This window comes from Malania oleifera, chromosome 5, assembly GCF_029873635.1.
Source record: "Malania oleifera isolate guangnan ecotype guangnan chromosome 5, ASM2987363v1, whole genome shotgun sequence".
Taxonomy (NCBI): domain Eukaryota; kingdom Viridiplantae; phylum Streptophyta; class Magnoliopsida; order Santalales; family Ximeniaceae; genus Malania; species Malania oleifera.
Genome location: NC_080421.1, coordinates 3,137,786 through 3,155,392, shown reverse-complemented (window position 1 = coordinate 3,155,392; position 17,607 = coordinate 3,137,786). Strand labels below are relative to the sequence as shown.

General features: G+C 38.7%; 1 protein-coding gene across 2 annotated transcripts; it reads right to left on the bottom strand.

Annotated features, from left to right (window-relative positions):
• Nucleotides 1-667: 667 nt before the first annotated feature.
• On the bottom strand, nucleotides 668-17,260 carry LOC131156620 (protein CHAPERONE-LIKE PROTEIN OF POR1, chloroplastic). Of its 2 annotated transcripts, none has more exons than XM_058110447.1 (3): nucleotides 16,751-17,260; nucleotides 8,757-9,117; nucleotides 668-1,008 (listed from the first exon to the last, which is right to left on the bottom strand). In XM_058110447.1, the coding sequence occupies exons 1-3, from the start codon at nucleotides 17,102-17,104 to the stop codon at nucleotides 833-835; spliced, it is 891 nt and encodes a 296-aa protein (XP_057966430.1). In that variant the 5' UTR covers nucleotides 17,105-17,260; the 3' UTR covers nucleotides 668-832. The 2 variants fall into 2 exon arrangements, with proteins under 2 accessions (XP_057966430.1, XP_057966431.1); XM_058110448.1 differs by having other exon boundaries at nucleotides 8,762-9,117; nucleotides 16,751-17,247.
• Nucleotides 17,261-17,607: the final 347 nt, after the last annotated feature.

The following is a 17,607-nucleotide window of genomic DNA, read 5'->3' as shown; positions in this document are numbered from 1 at the left end:
AGAAGAATTATTGTCACCATAAAACAAATGACCATGCAAATGTGTTATTCCATCAAATATGAAACATAATAATAGTAATTTAAGAATAATCATTCCTCGTCAAATTCATGCTATGGATCAATAAAAAATTTTGTGTTATCATTTATGACGACAATGATTTTTTCTTCTAAAATTATCAAATCTTTATACCACAACTACTTTGCTTCTAAGAGTAGACATCCAGCAAAACAAATATAACCACAAATGAAGAAATATTCTGCTTAAACAACTAAACCGAGTCTATAATTGTTTTTACTGAAAATAGAGGATTTGGGGGGGTAGCTTTTCCCAACTATCAAGTCTTCCTTTCTACTGTTCTGCCCCCTGAATTATCAATTCATGGGTCACCACTGAAAAACAAGCTCAAAGCTCTCAGAAGGTTCATCTTACCACTATTCCCATAACAATTTAGCAATTGAAGATTCACATACTCTCAAGAGAAGCATGGGCTTGATGATCCAAGCCAGCCCTGCATTTAAACATCCGGTATGCATTATGTTGTATCCTGTAACATATGTATAAATATTTTTGGGACCTTTGGTGTTAAGACTGGAACCATGGTGAACAGCACCATTCCCTTGCAGGGAAAAAAACAAAAGAAAACAAGACCGAAGAAAATGCGCACATGTTGGAGCACTTGTAGCAAATTTATTGACCAATTTGGTTCAACTACATTCCATTTGTACAATAAGCGATGATACACATCCTAGAAAAAATAACGGGTATGATCATGCAAATAAGAAAATAATTACAGTTCCTATCTTTAAGTCTGCACTATGATCTTCTACTAACCCTACCTTAAGTACATAGAGACCAAGAACTGAGAGAAAACTATGAATTCGCTTACTACAGCAGCTGGGGAATGTAGACCAAGAAAAGGGACTATGTCCACTTGCAACCAGTTTTCAACAGCTGATCCCACCACTGCACCAGCAACAAGCCCCCCAACAGTTATTACAGTAGCCTTCCCTGCCAAATTAAAATTTGATCACATTCAAACATTTTCACCAAATATGAAGCATTGAAAGAAACAAAAATTTGCATTTGGAAACTTTACCGTTTTGTTGGGGTTTCTTTTAAATACACACACACACACATAGTAGCTGAAACAGTGTTTAGAAACACTAGTTCAAAGATGAACTTTTTTTGTGGAAGATCTAGAATAAATTGTACTTTGATCAAAACAAGAGATATTTGTTCAGTCATGTTTGTGACACAGAACAAAATAAAAATAAAGCTCAATATAAGCAATCAAAATGCAGCCTTCTGCCTTGGCAGCATTGCTTTTCAACAGACAGAACTTTCAACCTTCAACTCCAAACATTCATGGTAAATTTCAGGATTAGCATAGTTAAAAAATATTCCAATCAGCAGATCCAAGACAAATTCAACACTAACAAAATGTTTCATATCAAGCATCGTGAGAAAGTAATGCTCGTATTGGGAAATAAGTGATCAGATTCAGTGGCCGTTTCCATGCAGAACAATTTTCTTCTACCAAATGTATAAACTTCAGGCATCTACACTATCATTTGATGTCAAAAAAATAAAAATAAAATAAAATAAAATAAAATAAAATAAAGAGCTTTCCAATATGATGAAAAGATTTGTCCCTAAAATAATTCACATGACCAACTTCAAAAGCCATCTACCAACAAGGAATTTTACATCGAGTAAATTAGACATTCGTGCTTCATGCACAAGCAATATGCCAAAATCTAGTCATGGAAATGCCTAAGTAAGTTGTCTAGCCTGTCATTCAATTAGAGTTATAACCACTTCACACCAAACCTTCACAGGCACTCACATAGTAGTTTTAATTCTTACACATCCAAAGGCAGCATTTATTTTAAGGTTTACATCATAAAACTCCAGGCCAGCACTGGAAATTCAGACAACACAGATTCCTAAGAGTAAACTAAATAGCATATGCAAGCAAGGCAATTGTAAACCTAATAACACAGACCCCATTTATGACATCTACATCATTGCTAACCCTTTAAAAACCAATTGAAGCCAGGGAAAGTAAAAGAGAACGTGCTTGTTGACAAACCAGGACAGGAATATCATCTTGCACAATTGGAAAAACCAGACCTAAACTGGTCCATCTCAGTCACAAATATGATACAGACCTGCATCCTCATGACTAAACCAGAATCTGAAAATGCATCCAATCAGCTCAATGCAGTCCATGTCAAAAATATGAGATGATAGTCAAAGCAAGACTTGCTTTTACAATTTATCATGCAATTAATAACCAGAGAGATACTCATATACCTTAAAGAACATATTTCACAAAACCACTTTTCTTTCAATGAGTTCTCAACATGTTCTCCATGACACTCCTCATAAGGCTTCTTGTTAGGGAGTGACAATGTAATGGGGAAAAGGGGGAGTGAGATACTGCTATAATTGTATTCTTCAAGGATTTAGAATGAATATATGAATATCTGTGTTATCGTTTGTATGGTTATTCTCTTGTAGTTGAATAATACAAGTAGTCCTTTTCATTGTGGTGTTTTGTTGCCTTGGATTGTAATGTCTTTGATTGTTATAGTCTTATTCGGTGTATAAGAATATATTGCTCGTGTGATATCCTATTGTTCCTTACTTTTCTTGAGTATTGAGACTCACCTGGTGCTCGTGCTTGCAGGCTTGAACGTGTGAGACTTGGCTGACTTGTCGAGGGAGAGCTCTCAACGAGTGCCACATGGCCCTTACTTGAGTGGTAATATGAGAAACAAGTCAGGAAAAGTGGAACGCATTAAGGCGCTTGAGACGAAACTTGTAATGCTGGAGACAATGTGCGGTGAACTCCAAGGGTTGGTGGCAACATTGATAAAGGAGAAAGGCGTGCCAACAGAGCTTGAGGCCGCTGAAGAAAACCCTAGAGAAAATCTCTATGGGGTATCAAAAGTTGTAGAGAGACTTGAGGAACTTGAAAAATTCATTCCACGTATGAAATCCCTGGAGAAACAGCCAAGAGAGCTTGAGGCCTTCCAGAAGAGTATCGAGCAGTTGGAAGCCTTTAAGAGCAGGCTGGAACATATTGAGGGCATATTGCCATCTCTTTCGTCCCAACGGGGAGAGCCAATAGAGCTTGAGGCCTCCTTATGGGAGCTAACGGATAATTTTGATTTCCTTGTAGAAGATGTTAAGGAGTCCATTACTGCTTTGAAGGAAGATTTGAAGGAGATGGGCAATGTCCAAAGTGCGGTCGTCCAGGTCTAGAGGGATTTACAAGAGATAACTGTGAAAGTGAATGCAATGGCACAGATAGCCCGAAGGCCGGTCGTAGATACAAGTGAGGGTTTTCGATTGAAGGTACCGGAACCTAAAAGTTTTGGGGGTACGCGAGATGCAAAGGAGCTGGACAATTTCTTCTTTGATATGGAGCACTACTTCACGTGCTCACAAGTGGATCTAGAAGTGGACCGGGTAAATATGGCAACGGTATGCCTGGTTGAGGATGCAAAATTGTGGTGAAGAACTAAATGGAATGATATTCAGCACAATAGATGTATTATTAACACGTGGGAGGGGTTGAAACAGGCGTTGAAGACCCAAGTCTATCCAGAAAATGTGGAGTACATAGCAAAGTGTAAAGTAATGGAATTGCAACAGACCGACTCAATAAGGAGTTATGTACGAGAATACCAAGCCTTGATGTTGGGCATCATAGACATGACCGAATCAAATAGACTGTTTCATTTTCTTCGGGGTTTGAAGACATGGCCAAGGAATGAATTGCGTCGGCAAGGTGCCAGTGATCTCTCTTCTGCCCTCGCTGCTGCCGAACGGTTGGATGATTTTTTAGACAATTCTGGGAAGCGAAATTTTCCTACGTCTGCCAATAATGATTCCAGGCCCAGTAAAGTGTATAAGCTCACAAATGGGGGAAGGAATAGGGAGACAAATAGTTCTTGGAAAGATAAAAGAGCGCCCATGAATAAGGAGTGGAGGGGCGGATGAACGGGGGGTGGAGAGCGTCGACCGGTCTCTTGTTTTCTTTGCATGGGACCGCATCGAGTGGCGGAGTGCCCTGAACAAAAGGCTTTGAATGCTTTAAAGGCCCTTCGAGGGGAAACCAAAACCCCGACAACAACCCCAGAAGAACAACAGAATATGGTAGGAGCATTGAGATTTTTGGGGGCATTAGAGCGCCAAGTAGTTACCAACAAGTCTCAAGAGAAGGGGTTAATGTACGTTGATATACTTGTGAACGGAAGGAAAATCAAGGCCATGATTGATACAGGGGCCACCCATAAGTTCATTGCTGATTCTGAAGCTCAACTGTTAGAATTACAAGTAAATAAGGATGTGGGTAAGTTAAAAGTAGTGAATTCTCAAGTGTTAACCACGGTGGGGGTGGCACATAAAGTGGCCTGCCAAATGGGGTAATGGTCTGGAACAGTTGATTTCACCGTGGCACCCCTCGATGACTTTGACGTGGTATTGGGGATGGATTTTCTTTAAGTGATACGCTCAATGCCAATCCCAGCTACGGATTGTCTTGTAATAATGGGAAGTACACCTTGTGCGATCCCCGTAACCTACAACAATTTCGATAAGAGTAAGTTGCTTTTAGCCATCCAATTCAAAAAGGGAGTAAAAAGGGAAGAACCTTCTTTCGTGGTTCTACCGATGGTCTCAGAAGATGAAGAGATAGGAAAATATCCAGTTGAGATTAAGGAAGTTTTAGAAGAATTCAAGGAGGTAATCCTAGAACAGCTACCTAGGGTTTTACCACCTCGACGACAAATTGACCACGAAATTGAGCTTTTTCCAAGAGTAAAGCCGTCAGCATGTGCCCATTATCGAATGGCGCCGCCTGAGTTAGCTAAACTTAGAAGGCAACTGAATGATCTAATTGCAGCAGGGTTCATTTGTCCTTCAAAAGCACCTTTTGGGGCCCCAGTGTTATTCCAGAAGAAACAAGATGGTAGTTTGCGCTTGTGTGTAGATTATCGTACTCTTAATAAGATGACGATTCGCAACAAGTATCCCATTCTACTGATTGCTGATATTTTTTACCAGTTAAGTATAGCTAGATATTTTACTAAACTGGACTTGAAATCGGGATATCATCAAGTGCGCATTGTAGAGTGAAATGAACCGAAGACCAATTGTGTCACCCGGTATGGAGCATTTGAATTCCTTGTCATGCCTTTTGGGCTAACAAATGCACCTACTACCTTTTGTTCTCTAATGAATCAGGTTTTTGAGGACTACCTTCATCAATTTGTGGTTGTTTACCTTGATGACATAATGGTTTTCAACGCATCCTTAGAAGAACATAAAGATCATCTTCGAAAGGTTTTTCAAAAACTCAAAGAAAATCAGTTATATGTAAAAAGGGAGAAGTGTACTTTCGCTCAAAAGCGTATTAAATTCTTGGGGCATATCATTGAGGAGAGGGCCAAATACGGATGGATTCAGCTAAAGTAGAAACCATCAAGGAGTGGCGAGCACCTACATCTGTTAGAGAACTGTGATCTTTTTTGGGCCTAGCCAACTACTATCGAAAGTTTATAAAGGGGTACTCCAGAAGAGTTGTATTGTTAACAAATTTACTGAGGAAGGGGGTACCATGGGGGTGGTTAGAAGAGTGTTAATCAGTATTCGTTGAATGAAAGGAAAAGATTGTAGGAGATCCTGTGCTAATCCTTCCTGATGTGACAAAGCCGTTTGAAGTGCAAGTAGATGCCTCAGACTTTGCATTAGGGGAAGTTCTCTTGCAGGAAGGGCATCCAGTTGCTTTTGAAAGTAGAAAATTATCGAGTGCCGAACGGAACTATACAGCACAGGAAAAGGAGCTTCTCGCGATGGTACACTGTCTTCGGGTAGGGAGGCACTATCTCTTGGGGTCCAAATTTGTGTAAAACCGATAATGTGGCAGTTACTCACTTTTTGTCACAACCTGGACTAACGTCAAAACAAGCCCATTGGCAGGAGAAGCTAGCTGAATTTAATTTTGATTTTGAATATAAAGTAGGAAAGACGAATGAAGTGGCCGATGCTTTAAGTAGAAAAACCGAATTGGCAGCATTGAAACTCATCAGTCATCTATCAACTAATAGGGTGGGGTTACCTTTGAAGAATCTTATCAAGGAACATTTAAGTACATACCAGCAGGCGCAGTCACTAAGCAAACTAATAGAAGAAGGGAAGACACGACAATTCTGGGTAGAAGAAGGACTAATAATGACTAAAGGCAGGAGAGTCTATGTGCCTAAAGCTGGAAACTTGAGGAAAAACTTACTAAAAGAGTGTCATGATACATTGTGGGCTGGTCATCCGGGGTGGCGAAGAACTCAAGCATTGATTACACAGGGGTACTATTGGCCAAATATGCAAGATGATGTGATGAGTTATACCAAAACTTGCTTGATCTGTCAACAAGACAAGGTACAAAGAAAGAAGACCTCAGGTTTATTAGAGCCATTGCTAGTTCCTGCCAGGCCATGGGAGAGTGTCTCTTTGGATTTCATTTCCTCGTTGCCAAAAGTAGAGGACTATGACACAATTTTGGTGGTGATTGACCGGTTCTCAAAGTATGCAACTTTCGTACCAGTCTCGAAACCATGTTCAACAAATAAGACAGCTCAGCTATTCTTCAAGCATGTGGTGAAATATTGGGGTGTTCCAGAAAGCCTAATCAGTGATAGGGATGTTAGATTCATGGGGGGATTTTGGGGTGAACTCTTTCGCTTGATGGGTTCAAACCTTAATCTGTCTACCAGCTATCACCCATAGACAGATGGTTAAACCGAACGTTTTAATGGGATGCTGGAAGAATACTTGCGACATTTTGTTAACTCCAATTAGAAGAATTGGGTTACTTTACTGGACGCGGCACAATTCTGTTTTAATTCTATGAAATCTCCTGCGACTAATAAAAGCCCTTTTGAGATTGTGACAGGTCAACAACCGATTCTCCCACACTCTGGATGGTCCATACAAAGGAAATTGCCCGAAAGCATACCAATTCACGAAAATTGGTTGCAAAACATCGAAATCACCCGAGCTCAGTTAGAAAAAGCATTGAAGCACATGAAGAAATGGGCTGACAAAAAGAGACGACCACAACAATTTGAAATTGGAGATCTGGCTCTTGTAAAAGTGCCACCAGAGACATTTCACTTTCTTCGCGGCAAGGATAAAAGGCTGTTACACCATTACGAAGGTCCAATCAGAGTGATCGAGAAGGTGGGACATGCATCTTATCGGCTTGAGCAACCCGAGTGGATGAAAAGCCACAGACGTCCAATCCATCCCATGTTTCATGTAAGCAATTTAAAGTCATACCACACAGATGAAGCAGATCCGCACCGATAAAAGTTAAGGAGATCAACAATATCCAGAAGGCAGCCTGTCAACAAAGAAGTCCAGGAGATCAGTGCAGACAGAGTCGTCAATGCAGAAGGTCATCAACAACAACAATTTATGGTTCAGTGGCTGGGGCTGGGGGAAGAAGAGAATAGTTAGGAAAAGGCAGAAAACCTTCAGCATGCCATACAGAAGATTGAAGATTTCAGAAATTCGAAGACAGCGACATCAACTTCGACATTAGAAGAGTGAGAAGGCCTTCTACAACACATCAACGAGGACGTCGATAAAATGAGTGGGGGAGGATGTTAGGGAGTGACAATGTAATGGGGAAAAGGCGGAGTGAGATACTGCTATAATTGTATTCTTCAAGGATTTAGAATGAATATATGATTATCTGTGTCATCGTTTGTATGGTTATTCTCTTGTAGTTGAATAATACAAGTAGTCCTTTTCATTGTCGTGTTTTGTTGCCTTAGATTGTGATGTCTCTGATTGTTATAGTCTTATTCGGTGTATAAGAATATATTGCTCGTGTGATATCCTATTGTTCCTTGTTTTTCTTGAGTATTGAGACTCACCTGGTGCTCGTGCTTGCAGGCTTGAACGTGTGAGACTTGACTGACTTGTCGAGGGAGAGCTCTCAACAAGTGCCACACGGCCCTTACTTGAGTCCCATTTTGGGGGTCCATGACACTTCTATTAATTTGAAGACATTAAAATAGATACATGCATTTCCTTTGAGAGCAGCGGTTTTTTGATTTTTTTAAACAGTATTTGTTCCTATTGTGCAGAAATCCAATGAAATTCTATCTCCAGAAAACCATTTTCATTTTCTTCTCATTTACTAACAACGCATAATTGTCCCTTTTCTTATGAGGGCAGAGGAGGGAGTTCAAGCTTTAGCAGACACATGGACTGCCATCTAGAAAGCAACCATCAACCAGCTTCAGAGACTCAAGTTACACTCATACCAGCAACACATAGTGACAACTTCTGCTTACACCTAGAATTCTCCCCTAATTATGGAAAGTGATCAATCAAAGAGATGCTAGATAGCTAAAATTCCCAACAGAAGCAGTCTTCATCAGCTGAAAACAGTTCAAATCATCTGAGTCACAGATAATTGAACTGATGTTACCCCAATTTAACCGGTAAGCAAGCATCAATCGTAAACTTGTGCCAAGAAATAACAACTCAGCATCCTTATCAACTGATGTGCTAAGCTGACAATATGCATTACAAACCATGACTCAACTAGTTAAAACACCCATTGCAAAAATAAAAAAAACAGAGACAAAAAAAAAAAGGCAAATATCAACGACTTTCTTTGATCCACAAAATGAAAGAAAAAAAAAATTAAGCATCTAAAAGTAAAGGCTAATTACCCAACTTAACATTCTTTTTAGTCATAAAGTATAATGATGCTCCAAAACTTGTCGCTAAAATCAGTCCAGGAACGTCAGCCCCTGTATATAGCCTTCCAGTAGATGGAAATGTACCGTTGACATAAGTTAAGACCATTAAAGCTCCATATACACCTGCTTGTATGCCCAAGTTACCAGTTGGTGGTGTTTCAAGTGAAATGGGTGAATTCTTAACCGCAGCTTGCATCCATTGAGGCATTGGTCCCAACCCACGAGGATTTATTGGTTTAACATCAGCATAGCGTATGCCACTATTTACAACTTTTCCTGCTCGCCGCTGTGTTAAACTCTGCATAAGCAACATGTCATATGCAGCCTCTACCTGCAAGACATTTGACCCAGTCACATCCACGGAAGTAGTGGCAAATGACAATAAAATAAAATGGTGCTGTGGCCAATAAAAAATATAATTAAGAAAATAAAACATCAAATGAAATAACATGTGACAAACCATATAATAAGACGTCTAGATTTAAAAAATAATAATAATGGGTAGACAGAGTAAAAGATGACAGCTACAAAATACATTTCTATTGGCACATTAAATATCACATATTTTAAATAAAATTATAAGCCACAATAAGAAAATAACAAGATGACCTAAAGCAAGGATGGATAGAGTGACGAAAAAAATAATTACGATAAAACAATTATGAAAAGAGTAATAAAGAAAACTAAATCTATTACCGATGAAAACTTTATTCCATCTTGTTTTTTCCAAGCTTCAGAGTTAAGATCAGAAGCAAGTTTTCCCCCCTCTCAAATAAAAAAGTAAATGATTCTAAAGGCCAAACACCCAACCGAAAGTTTCTAACGAACAACCTCATGCAGAAATTTCCTTGACTACTCTCAAGTTCCCTTCTCAAATCTAAGAAATGTTATCAAGTTCAAATCCCAAACAAACAGAGGCCTTGGAACAATCAACCCAAGTTTTCAATAGCATTGACTTGGACTCATTCAGCTTTTCAATTGGTTAAAAAGCAAGAAGTGCTACACGGCGATCCACAAATAACGGTAATAGCACTCAGAACCAAAAATGTAATTTCCGGAGCTAAACTTCACAACTCAGCTAAACCATACAGAAATATTCAGAAATTTCAATAAAAATACAAAGCTGTATATTCCTCCCCCTTTGACATAAACATAGATATCTTCCTTTCAAAAAAAGATGAATTATTTAGCTTTTCAAAGAAAAAGAGAGTTTTATAGGGAAAATTTGTTCCATAGCTAAACTACAACAATCCAAAAATAGGTTTCCTAGCCTTCTTAAAAGAAAATTGACTTTCAAAAACTAATAGCTTTTCTCCATTCATAAAACCCAAAAATCAGAAGTTGATATTCCAGATGTTAGCAAAGCATCATGCCTCCATTCCACAGTGCCCGTGCATATAGGCCCTACTCTGAGTATCCATGCATGTATGCCACTTACCTTGATCTTATTTTCACATGCTGTTGCAACCACTCTGTTATTCCACTTGTATTTAATTTCTTCAAGATAAGGGTTAGTTATATTTTGAATTCTTTCAAGATTTTCCAATTTATCCTTTTTTTAAGTTTAAATCTCGCTACTTCAAGTAGCGAGATTTGCCACATGTCATTCCGAGAATTATTTTCCCAAAAAAGATATTATTCAATATTTTTTTTTTTAAGTGATAAACCGGGAAAAAACTCCTACTCACTCACCCTCTCCTCTCTGTCGTGTTTAGTAAAGATTTTTGTTGTTTTATGGCAACGATGAATCTGACAAGAGTAATAAATAGATAATAAATTTTTCTGTGTAATTTTTTTTTATTTATTCGTTTGCTTTTGCTTTTGTTGTCTTGTTCCAATGCCTTGTTCAGTCAGAAGTCATCAATGGACTCGACGCCGAAGACGGCGACGCCCTTATAGGCGGCCATCCCACAACCTGACTACTCCCAATGAACAAAATTAATTATAGTAATGACTAATGAGTAATATATTAGTTTTCAACATTAAAAAATTACTCATTAGATCATGTAATGTAGAGCAAACTTTTATTTAAAGCCTAGATCAAATCATACAAATACAAATTTGTTAATCAGAATCAAATTATAATTAATTTATACATTAAATGACTTAGAATATATATATAATATAAAACTTTTGTGATAGCTTTTTAAATACTTAACATTTTATCAAATTATAATTTTAAAAATAACTTAGTGATTATATTACGAAATAAATTATGATGGTAAAAAAAAAGCTTGAACTTAAAATGAGAATGAACGATTATCCATCATTTGTAATAAATTATCCATCATAAATTCATTGCTTAATATTAAGTTTAATATGAGTTATAATTTCTTTATCTAATAATTTGTCTAAACTGTTCTTGTAACTTCTGCAAGGCTAGAGGAGGCGAGCGCATCAATAAGCAATTGGATAGCTCCGAGGGAAGATCGTATATCTCCGAAAAAGCATCATCACCTACAACCACAATATCAAAAACAAAAACACAAAAGAAAAATAATTTCATTGTATAACTGCTTGCACGCTTCATTGCAGCACACAAAGAGCAATGACCATGAGATTACCAGAGATTATCTCTTTAGTCACTGCTTCCATGCACAAAGATAGGAGCGATGGAGATTCACCCATTGTGGAAAGCTACGATGTTGCTGGAGAATAGACACGCAAATCGAAATGGCAGGAAAAAAAAAATGAAGCGAAATTGGAAGGTGCGGATCAGACCGAAACAAGAGTCATTTCAAAAAAAAAAAAAAAATTTAAATATTATTTAAAACTATTAACTATTACTCATTAGTCATTACTATAATTAATTTTGTTCCTTGGGAGCAGTTAAGTTATGGGATGGCCGCCTATAAGGGCGTCGCCGTCGTTGCCGTCTTCGGCGTCGAGTCCATTGATGACTTCTGACTGAACAGGGCATTGGAACAAGACAACGAAAACAAAAGCAAACGAATAAATAAAAAAAATTACACAAAAGAATTTATAATCTATTTATTACTCTTGTCAGATTCATCGCTGCCATAAAACAACAAAAATCTTTGCTAAACATGATAGAGAGGAGAGGGTGAGTGAGTAGGAGTTTTTTCCCGATTTAATATTTTTTTTCAAAAAAAATATTAAATCATATCTTTTTTGGGAAAATAATTCCCGGAATGACACGTGGCAAATCTCGCTACTTGAAGTAGCGAGATTTGTTTAAATCTTGCTACTTCAAGTAGCGAGATTACGTCAAAGTCATTCCGAAAATTATTTTCTCAAAAAATGTATTATTTAATATATTTTTTTAAAAAAAAGAAGGATAAATCGGGAAAAAACTCAGGAATAGCCAACCCATTCCAGTACACAAATACACATGAAAGCAATCAATGAAGACGGAGGAAGAAATTATTCCAACCAAATCTCACTTGTTTTGCATAGCAACAGAGACAAAATAAACTTCAATCCATGGTTTCCCCCAACCAAAACACTTAACTATTTGAATCAACCATCACTCATGTCACCAACTTCAACGACACAATTCCAATCAAACTTGATCAAGCCAATTACCTTCTTTGGCATTCCCAATTGCTACTGGCGCTAAATGGCTATGAACTAGATGGTTTCATTACAAGTAAAAGAGTTGCTTGACACAATTTATCACAGAAGCCTCATCCTCTCGTGACAACAGTGCTTAATCTGCTGGGCCAAACTAAGAGTTGATTTTATAACAAAAACAAAATTCAAACAACATCGTCCTCTTAAGTTGAATCTTCTTGTTAAGGCTTGATAATGGTAATCTAACACTCAGCTTTCCTATCCAAGCCAATCTTGGACCATGTCCTTGGATGCAAAACTTCACATGCATTATTGATCTCATTGGAGAAGATGTTCTTCTCCAAATCTAGAACACGTCTGAACTTCAACATACTCAGAAGGATGGCAAATCCATGACTGACTATTTGTGAGTTATGACAAATCTTGTGGACAGCCTTGCTGCAACCATGAATAAGCAGAGAGCTGTTTGTCATCTATTTTGGCAGTCTTGGGTCACAAAATGATCTGTTAATTGCTCTCTCACAACTCGATCTGGTTTCACTTGATGATCTAACAGATATGTTACTCACATATGAGATGCCACTTAAGCATATTCAGACACAGAGAATAGTCCCTCAATATATAAACCAAAAATAATGCTCAACCTTCTCCATCTACTACTCACAAATCTGCATCTAATCAGTCCCAGAATCAAGGTGAGGTGCAACTAAAATCAGGAAAAATCCACCACAGCTAAATACTCTCCAAATCCTAAAAAAAAAAAACAGCCTCGTAACTCTAGGTCATAACCACAATGTCGGATCTGCAACAAACAAGACCATATAGTCTTATAACCAATTGGATAACAGAGACACAGCTCAAGCACGTCAGGGACTTTCTGCAGTACTTACTACACTTGAAAAAGTAAATAATTCATCCTGGTATGTGGATAGTGGGGCTTCCAATCACATCCCTACTGATCTCAATAATCTCCTGATATATTTAGACTCCCATGACACCGAAAACATCATAGTAGGAAATGGCACTGAGCATTATCCATACAGCATGTCGAACACATTTCTATTCCTTCTAGTTCGCACCAACTAGTTCTCAAGGATGTTCTCCAAGTGCCCTAAATCAAAACAAATATATTAAGTGTTTCTCAATTTGCTTAAGATAATAATGTGTATCTTGAATTTCACCCCTGTGCTTGTTTTGTGAGGGACCACAAAGAACAATCCTCCTCCAAGGGAAGCTTAACCAGGGCCTCTACAAATTCCCCTACTCACGCCACTCCACCTCAACATCCATGCCATCTGTTTTCCTTGGTCAATAAACCACATTTGATACCTAGAGGACGTTATATTAGTCACCTGTCTACTCACCTCGTCAATTACTCTATCAACCATCCTCGTCTCCCACTTCCCAATAGTAAACACATGAAGATATGCTCCGTATGTCAATTGAACCAAAGTCATCTTCAACACCTTCCATTATGGACCACCATATCTAATGTTCCTTTTTCTTTTGTTCGCTGTTATGTATGGGACTCTGTTCCTATTGAGTCCTTTAATGGTTACTGTTATTTCATTCATTTTCTCAATGATTGCACCAGATTTATCTGGTTATTCTTAATGAAATAGAAGTCTGAGGTCTCCAATATCATTCAACATATCAAAAATTTTGGGGGGTGGGGGTTGAATTTCACAATGTTTCCACCTTCTTGGATCAACATGGTATTGACCATTGAGTTTCTTGCCATTATGCATATGCACAAGATGGTTCTGCAAAACAAAAGCGTAGACACATTGTTGAAACTGGCCATGTCCTTCTCTATCATGCTTCTCTGCCACTTCAAATTTGGGATTTTGCTTCTCAATCTACAGTTTTATCTCATTAATAGACTACAAATTCCCATACTCTCTCAAGTCTCCCCCATTGAAAAATTATACAGCCGCTCTCCTAATTATAAATTCGTTAAGGTTTTTGGATGATTGCATTATCTGCACAGTAGGCCATATAATTACCACAAGCAAGAGTACTGCAGTACCTCATGCGTTTGTCTTGGGCACAGCAACAAGCACAAGGATTACCTTTATTTCCATCCCACTTCTAAATATATCTCTCTCTCTCCCCCATGTTATCTTCCATGAAACTCAATGTCGATATTCCACATTGGTTCCCACTCCTCAACCAACTCATTTCCTATTTTGTTTTTTCTCCAATTCATCTCCTCTCCCTATCTTAATGCTTCCATCCACTTCTCCCCCTTTAATGGTCCCACCTTCTTCCACCAACTCCTCTCCTTATGTCTCTCCAACAAATCCGTCCCCTCATTCTATCTCACCTCCTCCCTCAAATTTATTTCCCGTATCTTCTCTCTGCTTATCACATTACCTTCCACTATTCCACCCATCTCACATGTGTTTCCCCAAACTCCAATTCTATCCAATTTCAACCACCTCTTGCCTCCTTATCCACCCATCCCAAAACTAGTTCTTTCAAGCTCAAGTTTTACCACACCACCAAACATCCCATATTTTACTAACCTTCCACCCCATACAACCCACTTGCTATTCCAAAATCCATGCAAACTGAATTTGATGCCTTACTTCAGAATCATTCTTGGCCCCTTGTGTCACCACTTCACATTCAAAATATTTCAGCTGCAACTTTGTAAGTGGCTTGCTTGGGTCAAACACAGACCCAAAGGACTGATGCACTCTATGATGCTCAAATTGTTACCAAAAGATTTACCTAATGTCTTGACATGGATCTCTTTGATATTTCAGTCCAGTGGTGAAACCAAACACCATCTGTTTGGCGCTCTCTCTTTATCTCAGAACTGATACTTGAAATAGATATGCATCAATTACCACAATTCATTAGCAAACAGCATCCCATCTATGTTTGCATCTCCAAAAATCTCTCTATGGCCTTCAGCAAGCCCCTCATGTGGTTTTATAAGCTACATGATCATTTTCTTCAATTGGGCTACAACAACTCCTCTTCTAACTCATCATTTTTTATCCAACACTCAGACACCTTCAATACAATTTTATTGGTCTATGTTGATGACAACCATTGCTGACAATGAATGCAACTACATGCTTTGGACACCAAGTTTTCACTCAAAGACCTCAGTGATCTCACCTATTTCCTTGGTTTTGAAGTTCACAACTCTTATTCTAGCTTAAACTTATCCTAGACAAAATATATCTGCAACATCCTCGAGCGCATCCAAATGGATGGTGCCAAACCTATCTACTTTTTGCTGGGGCAGGTTCTCATTTATCTAAGAAGATCTCAAGTCTGACATCACTCTATATCACCCTAGTGTTGTGGTTCCCTTCAATGTGTTCCCATTGCTCATCTTTTTATCTCCTCTATCGTGAGTCAGGAACACATACTCTCTCAAAGGTATCATCAACTCTAGCATGGTCCTCCAACCTTCTAGGCTCCCACAAACTTTGATTTAGCATACTATTCCAATGCTGATAGGGCCAAGGACCCAAATGACTGATGCTCCATGCACGATATTGTATTTTCTCAGCCCCAACCTCATCGGTTGGGCTTTCCACAAGGTGTAGATCATGTTTTGCTCGAACATTATATCAAGCTCTTGCTTTTACCACCACTGAGATAGTTTGGGTTTAGCATCTCTCTCTCTCTCTCTCTGCTTTAATTATATGATACCTAAATACTATGTATCTCACACCAAATCATGCTTTCATGCTCAGTCTAAACACACAAAGATTGACCATTACTTTGTTTGAGAAAGGCTCCATTGGGACTTAATTGCACAACATATCCCCTAAAAATTGCACGTTGCCAAAATTGCACCAAGGGGTTCCCAAGCTCTTGCTTTACGTTTCTTCCATCCAAGCTCACTAAACAGCCTTTCCCACTGAGCTTGAAGGGGCATGTTAGGCAAGCCCCAATGACTCTATTCCACCATGCCCATGCATGTAGGTTCTTCTACAAGTGCCCACCCAAGCATTCATTTCTTCAAGAGTTGCCATGCAATCACGCCACTTATCTTTAGATGCTGTTGCAACAACTTTGTGATTCCACTTACGTTTAAATTCCTTCAATAAGGGTTAGTTACTTGTACTTTGAATCCCCTCAAGATAAGGATTAGCCAAACCAATCCGTGTGGATGAAATTGAATAGAATACACATCAAAGCACTCAATGGACGAATCTGGAATAATTATTCCAGTCAAATCTCATTGTTTCACACCGAAAAACCTCACATATAACTCCACACACTCACTCACAAACCCCACTAATTGCGAATTTCCAAAATCGAATTGAATAAACCAGCTCTCTAACTTTCCATGTCGGAACTTCAAAAGCATACGTTTAAAACAAAACAAAAAAAACAAAAAAAGAAGCCTGAAAAGCAACTGAATTTAACACGCATAGAAAGAATAAGTCAGCAAAATTAACCTGCGCAACGGCCTCCTGGTCGTCTTTACAGTTGGCCAGTATAGAGTTCTTGGCGCTAAGTATATCGTCGAAGGAAGCCCCTTCAGAGACTCCGAGTAGCTTCAGAGCATTCTCCACCGACATCTCGAACGGTGCCGACGAGTCGTCAGCTCTCGAGCCGCCGGCGGAGGCCATGGCGGTCCTCGCTAACGGGCGCCGGGGAGAAAAGAGCACCGCGCCCCACCAGCCGTTGTTGCTCTTGGCCGTCCCCGGCATCCGAGCCGCGTGGTGAGCCGGCGGCCGAGGCCTGCATAGACCGGACTGAGCCCGGTCGACGATGGCACGGTTGGGCCGGACGGAGAGAGTTGCGGCCATTGGTTCGTGACGTTGATCAGCACTAGCGTGAGGCTGGCTTTTTGTTTTGGGCTTCGCAGCACAATGAAGGGAAATGAGGTGATCTTGTTCTCGAGTCCGCCCGCCTTTGATGTGTCACGAGAGGAAAAGACAGACTCAAGTGAAGGTGTAATCTCGGATGTAATAAAAATACTAAATTCAAGGTGAATTGAGTAATAAAATATTTGAATTCAAATCGAGTTAGAAATATGAAATTCTAAATTCAACTTCGACTGAATGCAACTTCATAAAACTTTGATATAAATTAATATTAAATATATATAATGTGCATATAATATTAAATATATTTATAAAATATATGATATATATAATATAAAAATAATAAAATTTAAACACTCGATTAGACTTGAAACTTGAGTCTAAGTACTATTATAAATTTGAACTCGATTTGTTAAAATATGAAAGTAACTCAAATTTAATTCAAATTGAGTAATAATTAAATCAAGTTAGGGCTAAACAAGTCA

Coding starts and splice junctions, on each gene's coding strand:
- LOC131156620 (XM_058110447.1), bottom strand. CDS start 17,104: ATGGCCGCAACTCTCTCCGTCCGGCCCAACCGTGCCATCGTCGACCGG. Junction 9,118..16,750: donor ACCAGGAGGCCGTTGCGCAG/GTTAATTTTGCT, acceptor AATGTCTTGCAG/GTAGAGGCTGCATATGACAT. Junction 1,009..8,756: donor TAAAAAGAATGTTAAGTTGG/GTAATTAGCCTT, acceptor TTAATTTGGCAG/GGAAGGCTACTGTAATAACT.